Here is a 20963-nt window from a genome sequence, read left to right as displayed (position 1 = left end):
GCGGGGAGCCACATGTCGGAGGACTTCGGCCGGTGCTGACCAGCCACCATACGGTTGATGGACGCGTACTTTGTCTCCGGAGGACAGGGGGGGCAGGTCCGTCGCTCGTGTGTCGTACTGACTTTTCTGGCGATTACGCTGCATTTGCATGTTCCGAAGAACCGGCTCATGTTCTGTTGTTGGTGCCAGGATGGACGGTACCGTCGTCCTGAGGGAGCGACTCATTAGGAGCTGCGCTGGCGAGAGACCCGTGGATAGCGGGGCCGATCGATAGGCCAGCAAGGCGAGGTTAAAGTCCGAACCGGCAGCAGCCGCCTTGCACAGGAGCCGCTTGGCAATGTGGACGCCCTTTTCAGCCTTCCTGTTCGACTGTGGATGTAGAGGGCTGGATGTCACATGAGTGAAACCATATGCTGCGGCAAAGGACGACCATTCACGGCTGGCGAAGCAGGGTCCATTGTCTGACATGACAGTCCTTGGAATGCCATGGCGAGCAAATGTTTCCTTGCAGGCCCCAATGACTGCAGACGACGTCAGATCATGGAGAGGCATGACTTCCGGGTAGTTTGAGAAGTAGTCTATAATAACGATGTGATCTCTGCCGAGCGCGTGAAATAGGTCAACACCCACCTTCGCCCAGGGGGACGTCACCATCTCGTGTGGTAGAAGCGTCTCCGGAGGTTGCGCCGGCTGAAACCTCTGACAGGTTGTGCAGTTGAGCACCATGTTGGCTATGTCTTCATTAATACCCGGCCAATATACCGCCTCTCGGGCCCTTCGTCTGCATTTTTCGACGCCCAAGTGGCCTTCGTGTAGTTGATTAAGAATCATCTGGCGCATGCTGTGCGGAATAACGATCCTGTCTAATTTCATAAGGACCCCGTCTATGTTGGTAAGGTCATCTCGCACATTATAAAACTGGGGGCACTGCCCTTTGAGCCACCCTTCCGTCATGTGGCGTATCACTCGCTGTAGAAGGGGGTCAGTCGCCATCTCTGCGCGTATGTGGGCCAGACTTGGATCATCAGCTGGCAGATTTGCTGCTGTCAGAGTCACGTGTGCCTCAATTTGACGCACGAACCCCTCCGCATCTGGTGGTGTGCTCACTGCTCGGGAGAGCGTGCCCGCCACGATGAGATCCTTCCCCGGAGTGTAGATCAGTTCGAAATCATACCTCCTGAGTTTAAGTAAGATGCACTGAAGGCGAGGGGTCATGTCGTTCAGGTCTTTGTTAATGATGTTGACCAGGGGGCGGTGGTCAGTTTCAACCGTAAATCGTGGCAGACCATACACATAGTCGTGGAACTTGTCCAGTCCAGTTAACAAGCCCAGGCATTCTTTTTCTATTTGCGCGTAGCGCTGTTCGGCAGGGGTCATGGCTCGTGAGGCATATGCAACCGGGGCCCATGACGACGTGCTGTCTTTTTGCAGGAGTACCGCTCCAATACCAGATTGGCTGGCGTCTGTTGAGGTCTTTGTAGGGCGAGTCGTGTCAAAGAACGCCAACACTGGTGCCGTGACCAGTTTGTGCTTGAGCTCCTCCCATTCCAGCTGATGCGATTGCTGCCAGTGGAATTCTGTTGATTTTTTTACGAGATGGCGCATATTCGTTGTATGAGAAGCCAGGTTGGGAATGAACTTCCCAAGGAAGTTGACCATGCCCAGGAATCTTAGGACAGCCTTCTTGTCAGCCGGCCGTGGCATGGCTGTGATGGCGCTAACTTTGTCTGCATCGGGACGGACCCCTGATCGTGAGATGTGGCCCCCGAGGAATTTCAGCTCCATCTGGCCGAAGGCACACTTGGCGCGGTTGAGACGCAGGCCATTTTGTCGTATGCGGGTGAAGACGCGTCGTAGACGATGCATGTGTTCCTGCGGAGTGGTGGACCAAATGATGATATCGTCCACATATACACGTACCCCTTCGATGCCTTCCATCATCTGCTCCATAATGCGGTGGAAAACTTCAGATGCTGAAATGATGCCGAATGGCATCCGGTTGTAGCAGAGTCTGCCAAAAGGGGTGTTGAACGTGCATAGCCTTCGGCTGGCCGGGTCCAATTGGATCTGCCAAAATCCTTTGGACGCATCCAATTTGGTAAATATTTTGGCTTGCGCCATCTCGCTGGTGAGTTCCTCTCGTTTCGGGATGGGATAGTGTTCCCGCATGATGTTGTTATTCAGATCTTTAGGATCTATACATATGCGGAGCTCGCCAGAGGGCTTCTTTACACAGACCATGGAGCTGACCCATGGCGTGGGCTCCGTGACCCTGGATAGGACCCCTTGGTCCTGAAGAGCCTGCAGCTGCAACTTGAGGCGGTCTTTTAGTGGCGCAGGAACCTTGCGAGGTGCGTGAACGACAGGGATGGCGTCCGGTTTGAGTCGAATCTTGTACGTGTATGGCAATGTCCCCATGCCTTCAAAAACCTCCTGGTTGTGAGCAAGGAGGGAATGGAGATTTGCGTGGAACTCAGCATCCGGGAAGTCGGATATCTCATCTGGAGAGAGAGACATAATGCGCTGTACCAGGTGAAGGACCTTACACGCCTGTGCGCCCAGTAACGAGTCTTTTGATGAGCTGACAACTTCGAAGGGGAGTGTGGCCGTGTGCGTTTTGTGAGTTACCTGTAGCTGGCAAGATCCTATGGACGGGATGACGTTCCCGTTATAATCAACCATCTTGAGCCGGGATGGCGTGATGGGTGGTTTGACCTTCATGGCCTGGAATGCAGAATATGCAATCAGGTTGGTGGATGCGCCGGTGTCCAGACGGAAGGTGACGCGCGATCGGTTGACCGTCAGGGTGGCACACCACTCATCGGCTGGATTGATGGCATTGACCTTGTTGACATCGATGACGGAAACGCGGAAGGCATCCTGGTCATCTGCATCACTTAACTGGAAGTCTTGATGCGTGGGTTGGACGGTCCTGACTTGTCTGCGAGATTGTCGGGGATGTGCAGGATCCATGGGTTGAGCCGAACGACAGTGGGCAGCATAGTGGCCCATCTTGCCACATCTGAGGCACTGTCGGTTTTTAGCAGGACATTGCCCTTTTAAGTGTACAGCTCCACAATTGCCGCACGTCATGACGTCACGGCGTTAGTTGCGCCACTGCGCATGCGCAATGCGATCTTGCGGTGGGCGCGCCTGCGCAGTGCGTCCCTCGATGTGGCCGTTATTTTTGGCGCGCACCAGCGCGGGAGACCGCGAAAAGCGCGGGAAGCGGCCACTGTCGTCCGGGCCGTGGGTCGGGAAGTAATCGACGGCCTGGATGCGTTCGGCGTCGTGGGCGGCCTGGCTTGCCGATTCGACGGCTGGGGACCCCCTCCGTGCCAACTTGGACGCCTGAAATCGGGCAAAACGGCTGGTTGCATTCTCGTGGAGGACACAGGCTTCCACAGCAGACGCTAAGGTGAGGCTTTTTATTTGAAGAAGCTGCTGGCGTAGGCCACTGGAGGCAACGCCAAAAACAATCTGGTCCCTGATCATGGACTCTGTGGTGCTGCCGTAACCGCAGGACTGCGCTAGAATTCAGAGGTGCGTCAAAAAGGGTTGAAAAAGCTTCTCCTTACCTTGCAGACGTTGCTGAAAGAGGTATCTTTCAAAACTTTCATTCACTTCAACATTAAAGTGCTGGTCCAGTTTGAGGATGACCGTGTCATACTTGGATTGGTTTTCGCCTTCTTTGAACACCAGTGAGTTGAAGACGTCGAGGGCGTGCTGACCTGCGTAGAAGAGGAGCATTGCAATCTTCGTTTCATCCGAGGCACTCTGTTTCTCGTTGGCTCGGATGTACAGGTCAAATCGCTGCCTGAAGAGCTTCCAATTGGTACCTAGGTTCCCCGCGACTTGCAACGGCTGCGGTTTGTCGGTGCGGTCCATGTCCAGAATGGCAGGTTAGTTGGCAGGTATCGATCCACTCCTGTACCATGTGGTGTTGGGCGTTCTGACACACAGATGAGCCAACACGGTTGTATATGGTACAACGCTATTTTATTTAAACTTTCTATGTACAGTTTTGTCTTGATACTCTGCATGTGGGGATTCCCTGTTTGTGATCTTGTAACAGGTCTTGTCCGTGTCTTTGTCCCCAGACCTACTGACCACTAGGTGTCGTGTTCGTGCTTTTATGTGGTTGCTGTCTTTGTGTGTGATTGGTTGTGGTGTTGTGTGTTCTGATTTGTCTGTTGGTGTGTCCATCATGATGTGTGTGTTTGAATATCATGACACAACTTTTTCTAAATCCCCAAAATGGCATTGTGCTCATATCCAGTTTCCTCCAACAGACTGTGAGTTCGTCATAACCTGTTTGTGAAAGCTTAATAAGCATGGACTTAAAAAGTGGAGCAGTAAAGAATGAAGGGCTGGTTCTGTAAAACATTGTTTTTCAAACTTTTTTCCCGAGGACCCATTTTTACCAACCCACGCCGGCTGACCTTCGCGACCTACGCCGGCCGACCTTCGTGACCCACGCTGGCAGACCTTCGCGACCCACGCCGGCCGACCTGCGCGACCCACGCCGGCCGACCTGCGCGACCCACGCCGGCCGACCTGCGCGACCCACGCCGGCCGACCTGCGCGACCTACGCCGGCCGACCTGCGCGACCCACGCCGGCCGACCTGCGCGACCCACGCCGGCCGACCTGCGCGACCCACGCCGGCCGACCTGCGCGACCCACGCTGGCCGACCTGCGCGACCCACGCCGGCCGACCTGCGCGACCCACGCCGGCCGACCTGCACGACCCACCATTTTCTCTTACCTTGTTTGTTGCTGACATAAATAGAGGAAATGGTTTTGGGTTCCTTTGGCTCCAATGGTCCCTTTCTCCCTTTGGTCCCTTTGGCCCTTCAACCTTGTAAAAAAAAAGGCTGCGACCGTATTTAAAAAAAAATGTGGCCGCACTGCGCATGCGTGCCCGATCATCGGTGGCATATGCACATAGTTTTGCGCATGTGCACCAATGATCGGGCACGCATGCGCAGTGCAACCGAATATTTTTTATCTGTTCCTGGCCATTTTGAAGGCCGCTCGCACCCGGCATTATTAAAAACCGGTTGGGGCTGTTGCGCGCGGATTTGCGCGATCGGGAGCGCTGCGACGGATGGCTCCGCGACCCTCCCGAACTCTCGCCTCCGAGTTTGACAATGCCTCCTCTAAAACAGTGAAGGATGCAACCTCCTGGCAGCTGCACCTCTCTATTAATGTCTGACCCCCACCTTCAAATACACTGGCTGGAATTCTCTGACGGTTGGTATTCTCTGTTTCCGCCAGCATTGCAACCCCCGCCCGTGGGTTTCCCGGCGGCGTGGGGTGGCTTCAATGGAAAATCCCATTGGCAAGCGGCGAGAAGATAGAATCCCGCCACCAGCAAATGGCCCGCTGCCGAGACACATGTGTGGGAGACCGCAGAATCTCGCCCAAAGAGTCATACTCAGATAGGATCCAACTTGGTGTCTGACCAAAGAGGTCCTTCTTGATGTGCGAGCACAGACGGCGTGTGTTAGCTACTGTTCAGCGAGCTGTGGGCCTCAAAGCTGACCCTGATCCAGTTCGGGTGTGCTTTTCCATCAATAGAAACTCAGGTTGAGTCTTTTCCCGTCTTCCTAGAGCCAATTATAGGCCAAACTCAACGTTTTCAGTCTGGACCATGGATTCAGCAGAGAATCGTCCTTTTCTGTGTGACTCAGTTCAAACTGCAGAACACGTTAATGGATATCAATACAAAATAAATAGGACTCAAGCGAGACCGGAGGTTACGAGAATTATATTTCTGGGGAAAACCTATTTGAAATGCAGTTGGCATATGTGAATGAACCCTTTAAAGAAAAAAAATTATCTGGATGGGGAGGTGGGGGTTAACTCAATTGGCTAGACGTCGAGCTTGTGGATCAGATTGATTCCATAGCATGGGGTTTAATCTCTGTTCCGGCTGAGGTAAATTCGGGACCTGCCTCCTTGCCCTACCGGTAGTCAAAAAAAAAAGAAATCACAGTACTTAGTTGAATAATCACCAAGAATCTGTCTTTGGACAGAGGACTGACGACAAAGAATTATTTGAGTAGGAAGAGGAATAAAAGTATTTTAAAAAAAGAGTATTAAATCATGCCCCTCAATCCTTATTTGTTAAAGTCTGACTCACTCATTGAAGTTAACGCGAAGTAAGCATCAGTCATATATCTTAGAAATAAGCCGATTTGTTCACATTGGTCCTCATATTGGTCCCCTTTTTGATTATAGACTTATTCCTAAATATTTCTCTGCCAATGAGAGCCCAGGATAGCCAAAGTTAATCAAGTGCTCCATAAACATATTGATTCGTGTCCAGCTGTCACCATCAGAAAGTGAGGTGTAGTTAGAAATTGTGGAGACTGCCTCAGCTACCTTCCATGGCTAGGGGAAAAAAGAATAAACAAGTTTCCAGTTTAATAAATTAAGTAAATGAGATGCTGTACCTCATAGTCTTACTGAGAGTAGGGTTGCTTGCTCTGAAGGATGGAAGAGGTTAATAAAATTGTAAAAATAAATTGAAATTTTAAAATCAATGAGTATTTCCACCAAGCACTCCCAGATTGCATCTCAGTGACTGGCAATCTTGGAGGATGAAACTTGGGAGTTCACAATGGGGAACACAAAAATGGCAGAGACACTCAATCAATATTCTGCCTAGGTTTTCACTAGAACCATCCCAATAGTAATAGGTAATGCAGAGGTTGTTGAAAAGAAGGAACTCCAAACAATCGGCATCACTAGGGAAAAAGTACTGAGCAAACTGTTAGGATTAAAAGTAGCCAAGTTCCTCAGGCCTGATGGCCTACATTATAGGGCCTTCAAGGAAGTGACAGCAGAGATAGTGGAGGCATTGTTTATAATGCACCTAAGTTCCCTGGATTCTGCAAAGGTTCCAGTGGATTAGAAAAAGTCTAACATCCCTATTCAGAAAGGCAGAAAGTAGAACTATAGACCAGTTAGTTTAAGTTCTGTCACTGGAAAATTGCTGGAATCCATTATTGAAGAAATAGTGACATAACATTTGGAAGTCAACCACAATCCATCAGTGACAGCATGGTTCTATGAAGGGCAAATTATGTTTGACTAATTTTCTGGAGCTCTTCGAAGATGTACCAAGCAAAGTGGATTATGGGGGTCCTGTAAACGTCATGTATCTGGACTTCCAGAAGGCATTTGCTGAGGTGCCTCACAAAAGGTTAATACACAAGTTAAGACCCTACGGGGTTGGGGCAAACATATTCGCTTGGACTGAGGATTGGCTAGCAACAGAAGGCAGAGAGGATAACTGAGCCTTTTTCTTCTTGGTAAGCTGGAATTGTGGTCTACCACCGGGTTCGGTCCTCAGGCCCCAACTATTTAATGACTTGGATGCAGGGATAGAAGATACTGTAGCCAAATTTGCAGATGACACTAAAGTAGGTGGGAAAGCAAGTTGTAAAGAGGAAATTATAAATTTACAATTGGATATGGATAGGATAGATGAGTGGGCCAAAATGTGGCTGGTGGAATTTAACATGGATAAGTATGAGGTTATCCATTTTGGTTGGAGGAATAAAAAGGCAACTTATTATCTAAATGGAGAGGAACTTCAAAATGCTTTTGTGCAGAGGGATCTGGGTGCCCTTGAGCATCAATTGCAGAAAGTTAGTATGCAGGTGCAGCAGGTAATAAAGAAGGCAAAGGAATTTTGGCATTTATTGCTAGTGGAATAGAGTATAAAATAGGGGAGTGTTGTTGCAACTGTATAGGGTATTGGTGAGACTGCATTTGGAGTACTGAGCACAGTTTTGGTCCCCTTACTTGAGGAAGGATGCAAATGCATTAGAGATGGTTCAGAGAAGGTTCACTAGATTGATTCTAGGGATGAAGGATTTGTCTTATGAAGAGAGATTGAGCAGTTCAGGCCTATGCTCGCTGGAGTTTAGAAGAATGAGAGGAGATCTAACTAAGGTATATAAGATGCTAAAGGGTATTGACATGGTGGATGCAGAGCAGATGTTTCCCCTTGTTGCACATGCTAGAATGAGAGCTATAGTTTTAGGCTAAAGGGTGGCAGGTTTAAAACAGAAATGAGGACTCAAAGGGTCGTGAATATGAGGAATGCTCCATCTCAGAGGGCAGTGTAAATTTAAGGAAGAGATGGATAGGTTTTTAATTAGAAGCGGGATGAAGGGTGACAGGGAGCAGAGAGGAAGGTGGTGGAGATGAGGCCGAGATGAGATCAGCCATGATCATATTGAATGGTTGAGCAGGGCTCGAGGGGCTGAATTGCCTACTCCTGCTCCTACTTCTTTTGTTCTTATGAACTTACAGGCTAGATTTTAACTCACAGAAAGAAAAAGGAAAGACTTGCTATTCTGAGCCTTTTCTGCCCCTCAATCCATGAGATGGCAGAATGGGCTGACATGGAAATCATAATAATTTAATGGCATGCTCAAACTCTTGTGTATGCATGAAGGTAATAATATATTATTTCTTGCCTGTTCCAGGAACTGTTACAACTAGAAGACAGACTTGGGACTGTGAACCGTGGGGCCATACAGAATGTGATCGAGCGGTACACCTTCCCTCACAAGTATAAGACGGTGAGAATGGATGTCTCTAATAGCCACATCCAGCACAGGAATAGGCCCTTCGGCCTTCCAAGCCTGCGCCGACTATGCTGCCTGACTAATTTCAAACCTTTTACACTTCTGGGGCCCGTATCCCTCTATTCCCATCCTATCCATGTGTTTGTCAAGATGCCCCTTAGATGCCTCAGGGCGCTGAGGACCCTGATTTAATCCTGGCCCTGGGCCACCGTCCGCGTGGAGCCCGCACACTCCTTTTGTGTCCGCGTGGGTCCCACCTTCACAACCCCAGAAAATGTGCAGCATAGGTGTATTGGCCACGCTAAATTGACTCCCAGCTGGAACAAAATGAACAAGCACCTACCAAGGCTCACTGCCCCACCCTATCCCTGTAACCCCATAACCCCACCTAACCTTTTGGACACTATGGGCAATCCAGCATGACCGATCCACCTCTCCTGCATATCTTTGGACTATGGTCGAAACCGGAGCACCCGGAGGAGAACATACAAACTCCACGCAGTCACCCGAGGCTGGAATTGAACCCAGGTCCCTGGCGCTGTGAGGCAGCAGTGCTAACCACTGTGCCATTGTGCCACCCTTTACTCTGCCTGATGTTGCACTTGCTTGTGTTTGCATCTCCAGCATGTCATCGATGACCATGTCCAGAAGTCCATCGTTTGACTCGGGCTCAGCGGGTGCCTGTTCTCCAGCAGTGCTCCGAGTGCCAGAGATCTGGCGCCCGTTCCCAGACCCCTATTCTCCCCCCTCCGTGGGGCTAGCAGGGGCGTCGCGTGATTTACGGGGACACGGCCTCAGCACGACGTCAGAGCCCCGGCGCCACGTAAAAGACCTTGGGTCCCGCGCATGCGCAGTTGGGCCGGCACCAACTCGCGCATGTGCGGTGGCCGTCCTCCCCCAGGCCACCCCGCACAAACATGGCGGATGGATCCAGACTCGTCGGCGGAAGAAAGGAGGCCCACCGACAGAGAGGCCAGCCCGTCAATCGGTTGGCCCCAATCGCGTATCAGGCCACTCCGGAGGCCCCCCCCCCGAGAACGGAGCCCCCCCCCCCCCAAAGCTGCCCCCCAAGCCTTCACAATGAGTACCCGCCGGCAGCGACCAGGTGTGGACGGCGCTGGCGGGACTAGGCCGTTTACGTGCGGCCACTTGGTCCATTTGGGCCAGAGAATCGCTGCTTGCCGTTTGCGCCGATTCTCCGAGCGGCCCGGCGCGATTCACGCGCCGCTGGTGTCGGGGGGGGGGGGGTAGAATCACGTGCAGGGGTCAGGGTGGCGTGGCGCAATTCACACGGGCCCGGCGGGGGGGGGAGAATACCGCCCCTGATCTGTCACTGCCTCCAACTGCTGTGGAGACGTGTCAGTGAGGTGATTCCCCAGAATGTGACCACAAGTCTTATCCAGATGTGTGATCGGGATGCGTCTCTCTGCAAAGTGAATGCAATGATGGGTGTTCTTCAAATAGATCCTCATCATCCTCCTCTGAGGTGGCTTGGCGGCTGGGGCTTATGATAGCTCTGGGGGTCTTTCTTGGCCTGTTGGTGGTTGTAAGATATAGTTAATTCATGAGTAGGCCGAATACAGTATTGCATGTCACTCACTGTGAATGTCAAGATGTGATCAACTCATGGGGGCCTCATCCATCCTGTCTTGCTGGTAGACGTCTGTCCTCCCCTGCCAATTTGGTGGCATACTCCTTGAATTTGGTCAGGATGGAATGTGATGGGAAGGGATGAAGGAGCGGTCGGGAAGCAGTATCTGTTGTGTGTACTGAGAATGCCCCAGTAAGGTCGGAAGGTGCTGTTTCTTCAGGATGATAGATGAAATGCTGGTGATGACCTATTCAATGCTGATATTTCCCCCGTTAATATTGTGTGAGATCCCTGAGCTATGTGACACTTTGCATAAAGCCATGATGAGAGTGTGAGATTGTAGTGAGCTGAAGATTGACTAACCTTGGCGGTGCGGATGAATTTAGTCATCCTCTTCCTGCACTGGGTCACATTTTTTTGGCGGTTGCCCACATAGCTGACCTCCTTTGCGATCGCCTCCCAGGCTGTCCAGGTGAGGTTGGTGGACCTCCTGGATCCTTCGCTAGAAAAAGTATATCCCGGGGCTGACAGACACCTCTGATTGAAGCCTCCAGCAAGCCATGGCTAAACTTGAACCAGTAGTCATCTTCGAGACATCTGGGTCTCACTTGTCCACACAGCTGGGATGGAGAGGGTGAGAATGCGTGTGTTTGGATGGCATTTAAATATGGTGCCAGGACCATTGACCCCCAATAGATAGCTCTCCTGCCATGTGATTCAGTGAGCTATTCGCGAATACATAATTAGGGACCTTCCAAAAAATAAAATTGGGCATGATATCCCGCCCTGTTGCCAGCATCAAACACACTATATATCCCACCTGCCACACCTCCGGAGTGGATAATTCTACCCTATATCTCAAAGCCATGCAGAGATTGTGTTTCCAAGTGGTTTATTTAAAGTGCTTTAAAATATGCTTACAATCACAAAATGTCTGCATTCATGACTAAGTTCACCTTCTAATAGCTTCTGTGGTGTCTGTTTACTTTACTTTGAGTCCACAACCAGGCTTAACCAGTCAAGCACAGCGAACATAAATCAGTTATCGACTCACATAATCAAGTACAGACCAATTAAAGATTTTGTTTGCAAATCCTCTTACTTTTATTAGTTTTTAAAATTTTGATTTGTAAACTGTGGGTGGCCATGAGGCATTTCTTCGACATCCAGATATCTGCCATCTTGGAAAGCACAAAGATGGATAATTTGGGAAGATGGTGGCAGAGTGACAATGTCAATAGCCTATTGATCCAGAATCCCAGGCTAATACTCCATGCACATGACAATAATGAAATCTTGGAATTGTAAGCTCACCTCAGTAATGGCCCCATGAAACTATCATTGTCATTAAAATGCCATCTGGTTCACTTAAGTCCTTTAGGGAAGGAAATCTGGCATCCTTACACGCTCTGGCCTACATGTAACTCCAGATCCACACAATGTGCATTCTTGGCCGAGAGACCAGACATCCATTAGAGCACTGAAACACCCAAGACCCAGGAGAAACATTGCTTGATTAACAGCTCTGATCTCTTTTGTCATTTCACAATGTTTATATATACAGGGTGAATGAGTTTCCGGTGCTTGTAGTTTCAGATATTGATATATATTTTTTTTTAAATGTTTTTTTTGGATTTTTTATACATGGTATATTTGCAGATGTACACATAGAGAAACCAAAAAGAGATAACAAAAATACTACATAACTAAAAATACCAAGGGGTGGGAAAATAAAAACTACGGAAGTATATCATAGATTATCATAGAATTTACAGTGAAGAAGGAGGCCATTCGGCCCATCAAGTCTGCACCGGCTCTTGGAAAGTGCACCCTACCCAAGGTCAACACCTCCACCCTATCCCCATAACCCAGTAACCCCACCCAACACTAAGGGCAATTTGGGACACTAAGGGCAATTTATCATGGCCAACCCACCTAACCTGCACATCTTTGGACTGTGGGAGGAAACCGGAGCACCCGGAGGAAACCCACGCACACACGGGGAGGATGTGCAGACTCCACACAGACAGTGACCCAAGTCGGAATCGAACCTGGGACCCTGGAGCTGTGAAGCAATTGTGCTATCCACAATGCTACCGTGCTGCCCCTTATATATACAGTGTATATGTGTATATACATAGAAGCAACGGAGAGACAATTACGGTCTACATGTCAGTGGGGGGTGGGGGGGTTCCCCCCCCCTTCTTTTCTGTTTTGTTTTAGAAATAAGATACATACTGAACAAGCAAAATGAAACAAAATTGGGTGGGCGGGGTGTCTGGGCGGCACCCCTAATGTTACCTGCTTCTCCCGGTCGGTTTTTGCTGTTGTAGTTATGTGTTTGCCTCCGCCTCAGTCGTCTGTCGTTCCTTCCTCCTGTACTTTCTGACTCTCTGTTGACCTGAGGTGTTTGTTGTGGTCATTGTTGTTTCCTGTGCTCACCTTCCAGTTTGTGTTCCCTCGTCTTTCCTCCCCTCTGGCCCCCCTCTATTGTTCTTTGCCCCCTGTTTCCTTCTTCCCTGCCCCCCTTTCCCCCCCATTCCCTGCCCCTCTCCCCTCCTCTCCCTCTCTGCAGCTCCCCTTTCTTTTCAGCTGTGTTTGGCTACCCCCTCTTGCACTATTCCCCCCCCCCCCCGGGTTTTCCCTCCCTTCGCTCTCTTTTCTCATATCTTGGCTACTTTCCCCTGGCTCTTGGCTACTTGATTATTCATTGATTTGTTCGTTGGCCACAAACAGGTCCCAAACAGTTGGGTATTTTGAAGGGTCTGGATGATTGACAGTTTTATTGGCCTGTAGTAAAAAAAAGGAATTAATTCTCTGCGAAGAAGTCAACGAATGGCTGCCACCTCCGGGCGAACCCCGACAGCGATCCTCTCAAGGCGGACATTAATTTTCTCCAGCCCGAGAAAGCTCGCCATGTCCGAAAGCCATACTTCAGACTTCGGGGGCTTTGAGTCCCTCCATGCCAACAGTATTCGTCGCCGGGCTACCAGGGAAGCAAAGGCCAAGACGTCAGCCTCTTTCTCCTCCTGGACTCCCAGGTCCTCCAAAACCCCCAAAATTGCCAGCTCAGGACTCATTGCTCACCTAGTTTTCAATACCCGGGACATGACGTCCGCGAATCCCTGCTAGTACCCCCTTAGTTTAGGACACGTCCAGAACGTGTGTACATGGTTCGCTGGTCCTCCGGCACATCTAGCACATTTGTCCTCTAGCCCAAAGAATTTGCTCATCCGGGCCACCGTCATGTGGGCCCGATGTACGACCTTGAACTGGATCAGACTGAGCCTGGCGCATGTTGCGGTTGTGTTTACTCTACTCAAAGTGTCTGCTCATATGCCGTCCTCTATCTGCAGCTCCCCCCCCCCCCCCCCCCCCCCCGCCCCCCCCCCTGAGCTCCTCCTCCCACACATAAGCTTCAGTTCTTCGGTCTGTGTCTCCTCTGCTCCCATTAGTTCTTTATAAATGTCAGAGACTCTCCCCCTCCCACCTCTCCTCTGGAAACTACCCTGTCCTGGATCCCCCTTGGTGGGGTGGGAAGGATGGTACCAATCTGCGTACGAAATGCCGCACCTGCAAGTACCTGAAATCATTCCCTCTCACCAGCCTGAACTTCTCCTCCAACATCCTCATGCTCGGGAAGCTCCCTACCAGGGACAGACCGCCCATCCTCGCAATCCCCGCCCTCCGCCATAATTGGAACCCACTGTCCATATTCCCCGGGGCAAATCGGTGGTTACCGCAGATTGGGGACCAAACCAATGCTGTCACTTCCCCTATATGCCTCCTCCACTGGCCCCAGATCCGTAGAGCCGCCACCACTATAGGGCTGGTGGGGTATCGTGCCGGCGGGAGCGGCAGAGGCGCCGTAACCAAAGCTGTCAAACTGGTGCCCCTGCCCGAAGCAGTCCCCATCCGCTCCCAAACCGACCCCGTACCCACCATCCATTTCCTTACCATGGCTATGTTAGCTGCCCAGTAGTAGTTGCTAAAGTTCGGAAAAGCCAGCCCCCCCCCCCCCCCCCCCCACGCCCCCCATCCCCCCGGTTCCTCTCGAGCATCGCCTTCCTCACCCGTGGGGACTTTCCTGCCCAAACAAATCCCAGGATAATTTTATCTAGCCTCTTAAAGTAGGACCGCGGAATGAAAATGGGGAGACACTGAAATATGAACAAGAATCTCGGGAGAATCGACATCTTCACCGTCTGCACTCTCCCCGCCAATGACAGCGCATCCCATCTCCGGAATTCGTCCCTCACTTGCTCCACCAACCGGGACAAGTTTAGCTTATGCAACTTACCCCAGTCTCGCGCTACTTGTACCCCTAAATATCTGAAGCTTTTCCCTACCAGCCTGAATGGCAGCCCCCTCAGCCTATTCTCCTGACCTCTCACCTGCACTACCCACATCTCGCTCTTTGCCATGTTCAATTTATATCCTGAGAACCGACCAAATTCCCTCAGGATTTCCATGATTCCGTCCATCCCTGCCATTGGGTCTGACACGTATAACAGCAGGTCATCCGCATATAATGAGACTTTATTGTTCCACTGCCCCCCGGACCAGCCCTTTCCAGTCCCTTGAAGTTCACAGAGCAATTGCCAGTGGCTCTATAGCCAGCGAAACAGCAGTGGGGAGAGGGGGCATCCCTGTCTAGTCTCGTGGTGCAGTCTGAAGTAATCAGATGTCGTCCTGTTCGTCCTCACACTAGCCTCTGGGGCCTGATATAGCAGCCTAACCCAGTCAACGAATCCCATTCCGAACCCAAAACGTCCCAGCACCTCCCATAAATAGTCCCACTCAACCCGGTCGAAAGCCTTTTCGGCATCCATTGCTACCACTACCTCTGCCTCCCTGCTCTCCGGGGGCATCATAATCATATTGAGCAGCCTTCTTAGATTGGCCACCAGTTGCCTGCCCTTTACAAACCTGGTTTGGTCCTCCGCAATCACGTTCCGTACACAGTCCTCAATTCTAGGTGGCAAGATCTTGGCCAGTAACTTAGCGTCTGCGTTAATCAAAGAGATCGGCCTATAGGACCCACATGCCTCCGGGTCTTTATCCCGTTTCAGTATAAGCGAGATAGTGGCCTGCGACATCGTCTGTCTCTTGCCTCGTTGAACATCCTGACCAGCACCGGCCCCACTATCTTGGAGAACTTTTTATATCCGTCGGGTCCCGGGGCTTTACCCGACTGCATGACCCTCAGGCCCCTCAGTACTTCTTCAGTCCTGATCGGGGCCCCCAGCCCGTCTACCAACCCCCCATCTACTCTTGGGAAGGTCAGTCCGTCCAAAAAGAGCCTCATCCCCTCTGGTCTCGTGGGGGGTTCCGAGGTGTACATCTTGCTATAGAAGGCCCTAAACATCTTGTTCAATCCTACCGGGTCCCCCACCAGGTTTCCCTCACCGTTGACTACCTTTCCTATTTCCCTAGCCGCTTCTCTCTTTCTTAGTTGTTGTGCAAACATTCTGCTGGCCGTCTCCCCATGCTTGTATAGTGCGCCCTTTGCCCTTCTCAGCTGCTCTACGGCCTTCCCTGTAGACAACACCCCAAACTCGGTCTGCAGCCTCTGTCGTTTCCTAAGTAACTCTGGCCTCAGGGACTCCGCGTGGCTCCTGTCCGTCCGTAAAATTTCCTTAACCAGTCGGTCTGTTTCTGCCCTGTCTGTCCTGTCCCTATGGGCTCGGATTGAAATCAGCTCTCCTCTCACCACCGCCTTCAGCGCCTTGCAGAGCACCGCTGCTGAGACCTCTCCAGTATCATTTACCTGCAGGTAATTATGCATGCATTTCCTCAGCCTCTCACACATACTGCCTCGTCCGCCAGCAGCCCAACTTCCAGCCTCCATTGTGGGCGCTCAAAGGTATCTTTGCAAATCTGCAGATCAACCCAGTGCGGAGCATGGTCCGAGATGGTAATTGCCGAATATTCTGTACCCGTCATCCCTGTCAGCAAGTCCCTGCTCATGATAAAGAAATCGATTTGGGAATATACCTGGTGGACGTGAGAATAGAACGAAAACTCCTTCGCCGATGGCCGACTAACTCTCCGTGGGTCAGCTCCCCCCATTTGCTTCATGAACCCTCTCAGTTCCTTTGCCATCGCTGGCACCCTACCCGTTTTTGAACACAACTGGTCCAGGCCAGGATCAAGAACTGTGTTAAAGTCCCTACCCATGATCAGTTTGTGTGAATCCAAGTCAGCAGCAACCTCTTAACAAAATCTATGTCATCCCAGTTAGGAGCACATACGTTGACCAGGACTTCTCTCACCCCCTCAAGCTTACTCCTAACCATAACAAATCTGCCACCCCCCGTCCGCAACTGTGCCCTCCACCTCAAATTGGACCCGCTTGTTGATCAAGATCGCAACCCCCCTGATCTTAGTTTCGAGCCCCGTATGGAAGACGTGACTAATCCAGCCCTTCCTTAATCTGACCTGATCAGCCACTTTCAGATGAGTCTCCTGTAACATGACTACATCCGCCTTCAAAACCCGTAAATGCGCGAACATATGCGCCCTCTTGACTGGCCCGTTTGCTTCCTCTGGCCCGCCACCTGGCTGCCTCCAACCCTGACCTCCTCACTGTTACCATGCCCAATTTCCAACATCGACAGCAGACCTACTCCCCCACCCCCTAGCAACACCACCCTATAACCTAGCCCCTGACATAAACTAGCTAAATAACCCCCCCCACCCCAACCTGGCTTCCGTGGACTAGCCCGCCCAGCTAACCTGGTGGCTCCCAACTCCGGTGCCAGCGAGTCTCTCACCTATTGTTCCCTGGCTCCCCTCCCCCCGGCCCATCCACACCACTTCCCCAAATCAGCCCTGCTTGAACAAATACTCTAAATAGGACAGAGACAGCCCCAACAATAGTGCAATTTAAGTCATACAAAACAAAATAGCAGGCACTGTCAACCATTGCTATCTGCGCGCAGAAAGAGATCGCAAAAATTCCCCGAAAAACACCCCCCATATCCGAACCATTCTAACTATTCTCTTTTTCTAACAAAACTCAAACACAAAAGCAAAAAAGAGACATGAAAAGAAAAAAGACAAAAAACACATAAAAACCAAGATACAAAAGCATGAGAAAACAGGCATCTCTCAGAAACAAGAGAGAAAGAATTAAAAGTTCCACCACGAGTCCAAGAGTCCTCAGCTCGGGACCAGCCCTTGCCTCTTTGCAAAGTCCATCGCCTCCTCGGGTTCCTTGAAATAATGGTGCTGGCCCTCGTGCGTAACCCACAGTCGCGCCGGATAGAGCTGCCCAAATTTCACCTGCTTCTTATAGAAAATCTCTTTAGCTTGCCTGTAGCCTGCCCTCCTTCTGGTCACCTCTGCGCTCAGGTATTGGTAAACGCGCAGGGTGCCATTGTCCCATTTGCAGCTCCGCGTGCTCTTGGTCCATTGAAGAACCCGCTCCTTATCCAGGAATCTGTGGAACCGGACCACCATCACTCGTGAGGGACCCCCTCGCCGTGGCTGCCTCACCTGTGCTCTATGTGCCCTGTCCGCCTCTGGCGGGTGAGGGAACACCTCGTTCCCCAGCAGCTCCTGGAACATATCTGCCACATACGCGGCAGCATCCAGCCCCTCGGCCCCATCCGGGAGGCCAACGATTCTTACATTCTGCCGGCAAGATCTGTTCTCCAGGTCCTCCAGCTTTTCCAGGAGCATTTTTTGTTGGTCTCTCAACCTTCGAATCTCCATGTCCCCCACCATTTGAAAGTCCGCCTGCTCCTCCACCGTCTTCTCCAGCTCCTGGATCTTCTCAGCCTGGGCATCCAGCCTTTTCTCCATTCGGTCAAACGATTTCTGGAGCGGTGCCAAATGATCACTTTTCAATGCTAGGAAGCTCTCCTGCATAACCTGCAACATTGTCGGCTGAGCTGGCAGTGCCCGGGTCTGGACATTGGTCATATTGGTTTCCCTCACTGCCTCCCCTCTTAAAAGCTTTTTTTACACTCCCTACTGTTGCTACATGGTTAATTGGTTCTGCACATAGTGGGTGAATGGACATGGAGGTGCATGAGGAGACAGAGGGAATGAGTGGAGACATACCTTAGAATGGAGGAGGGCATGAGGGGACCATAGAGGTTGATGGGGGGGGACATACTTTAGCATGGGAGGGGAATGAAGGGCCAGAGTGGGTGGGTGGCATGAGTTGGCATGGGGAGTGTAAGGGGTGAGGTAGAGATCTTTACTTTTTTCATTTTAACTGTGATAAAGTCCCACGGCACCTCGGTGGGCCTTTCAAACAACATGCTTCCACATCTAGCAACCCTTGTGGCTGCCTCTGAACTCTTTCCCAGATTGACTGGCCCAAATGCAGCTCACACCCACCCCCCGACAATGAAAATTCCCTCTTCCCTGGCGCTTGCGCCTGGAGCGGGTGGGCCGAGCCAGGAATTTTCCCATCTCGAGAATGAAAATCCAGTCCAGAGTGTCCACTTTGGACACTCAAGCGTTCATTCAAATGCAGTCAGTGTCAATTGCCGCACCTTAAATTTCTTAGCAATTGCAGTTTATGATTAGGTGGTGGACAGTATTCCATGGTGGGGAGTTTTTCTACATAGAACATAGAACATAGAAAATACAGCACAGAACAGGCCCTTCGGCCCACGATGTTGTGCCGAACCTTTGTCCTAGATTAATCATAGATTATCATTGAATCTACAGTGCAGAAGGAGGCCATTCGGCCCCCTGAGTCTGCACCAGCTCTTGGAAAGAGCACCCTACCCAAACTCAACACCTCCACCCAACACCAAGGGCAATTTGGACATTAAGGGCAATTTATCATTGGCCAATTCACCTAACCCGCACATCTTTGGACTGTGGGAGGAAACCGGAGCACCCGGAGGAAACCCACGCAGACACGGGGAGGACGTGCAGACTCCGCACAGACAATGACCCAAGCCGAAATCGAACCTGGGACAATGGATCTGTGAAGCAATTGTGCTATCCACAATGCTACCGTGCTGCCCTTAAGAACAAATAAATCTACACTATATCATTTTCCCGTAATCCATGTACCTATCCAACAGCTGCTTGAAGGTCACTAATGTTTCCGACTCAACTACTTCCACAGGCAGTGCATTCCATGCCCCCACTACTCTCTGGGTAAAGAACCTACCTCTGATATCCCTCCTATATCTTCCACCTTTCACCTTAAATTTATGTCCCCTTGTAATGGTGTGTTCCACCTGGGGAAAAAGTCTCTGACTGTCTACTCTATCTATTCTCCTGATCATCTTATAAACCTCTATCAAGTCGCCCCTCATCCTTCTCCGCTCTAATGAGAAAAGGCCTAGCACCCTCAACCTTTCCTCGTAAGACCTACTCTCCATTCCAGGCAACATCCTGGTAAATCTTCTTTGCACCTTTTCCAGAGCTTCCACATCCTTCCTAAAATGAGGCGACCAGAACTGTACACAGTACTCCAAATGTGGCCTTACCAAAGTTTTGTACAGCTGCATCATCACCTCACGGCTCTTAAATTCAATCCCTCTGTTAATGAACGCGAGCACACCATAGGCCTTCTTCACAGCTCTATGCACTTGAGTGGCAACTTTCAAAGATGTATGAACATAGACCCCAAGGTCTCTCTGCTCCTCCACAATGCCAAGAACTCTACCGTTAACCCTGTATTCCGCATTCATATTTGTCCTTCCAAAATGGACAACCTCACACTTTTCAGGGTTAAACTCCATCTGCCACTTCTCAGCCCAACTCTGCATCCTATCTATGTCTCTTTGCAGCCGACAACAGCCCTCCTTACTATCCACAACTCCACCAGTCTTCGTATCGTCTGCAAATTTACTGACCCACCCTTCAACTCCCTCATCCAAGTCATTAATGAAAATCACAAACAGCAGAGGACCCAGAACTGATCCCTGCGGTACACCACTGGTAACTGGGATCCAGGCTGAATATTTGCCATCCACCACCACTCTCTGACTTCTATCGGTTAGCCAGTTCGTTATCCAACTGGCCAAATTTCCCACTATCCCATGCCTCCTTACTTTGTACAGAAGCCTACCATGGGGAACTTTATCAAATGCCTTACTAAAATCCATGTACACTACATCCACTGCTTTACCTTCATCCACATGCTTGGTCACCTCCTCAAAGAATTCAATAAGATTTGTAAGGCAAGACCTACCCCTCACAAATCCGTGCTGACTATCCCTAATCAAGCAGTGTCTTTCCAGATGCTCAGAAATCCTATCCTTCAGTACCCTTTCCATTACTTTGCCTACCACCGAAGTAAGACTAACTGGCCTGTAATTCCCAGGGTTATCCCTAGTTCCTTTTTTGAACAGGGGCACGACATTCGCCACTCTCCAATCCCCTGGTACCACCCCTGTTGACAGTGAGGACGAAAAGATAATTGCCAACGGCTCTGCAATTTCATCTCTTGCTTCCCATAGAATCCTTGGATATATCCCGTCAGGCCCGGGGGACTTGTCTATCCTCAAGTTTTTCAAAATGCCCAACACATCTTCCTTCCTAACAAGTATTTCCTCGAGCTTACCAATCTGTTTCACACTGTCCTCTCCAACAATATCGCCCCTCTCATTTGTAAATACAGAAGAAAAGTACTCATTCAAGACCTCGCCTATCTCTTCAGACTCAATACACAATCTCCCGCTACTGTCCTTGATCGGACCTACCCTCGCTCTAGTCATTCTCATATTTCTCACATATGTGTAAAAGGCCTTGGGGTTTTCCTTGATCCTACCCGCCAAAGATTGT

General features: G+C 50.5%; 1 protein-coding gene across 2 annotated transcripts in view; it reads left to right on the top strand.

Moving 5' to 3' along the window:
* Nucleotides 1-20963, top strand: part of ark2ca (arkadia (RNF111) C-terminal like ring finger ubiquitin ligase 2Ca) — a 78233-nt gene that overhangs the window by 43782 nt on the left and 13488 nt on the right. For both annotated transcript variants that reach the window (XM_072497476.1, XM_072497475.1), the window contains one exon: nt 8507-8602. In XM_072497476.1, coding sequence (XP_072353577.1) covers nt 8507-8602 — 96 coding nt within the window. The remainder of the gene's footprint in view (nt 1-8506; nt 8603-20963) is intronic.

The sequence above is a fragment of the Scyliorhinus torazame genome, chromosome 3, assembly GCF_047496885.1.
Source record: "Scyliorhinus torazame isolate Kashiwa2021f chromosome 3, sScyTor2.1, whole genome shotgun sequence".
In the NCBI taxonomy this organism is placed as follows: domain Eukaryota; kingdom Metazoa; phylum Chordata; class Chondrichthyes; order Carcharhiniformes; family Scyliorhinidae; genus Scyliorhinus; species Scyliorhinus torazame.
The sequence above is the reverse complement of the archived record's forward strand: the minus strand, read 5'-3'. Positions and strand labels throughout refer to the sequence as shown.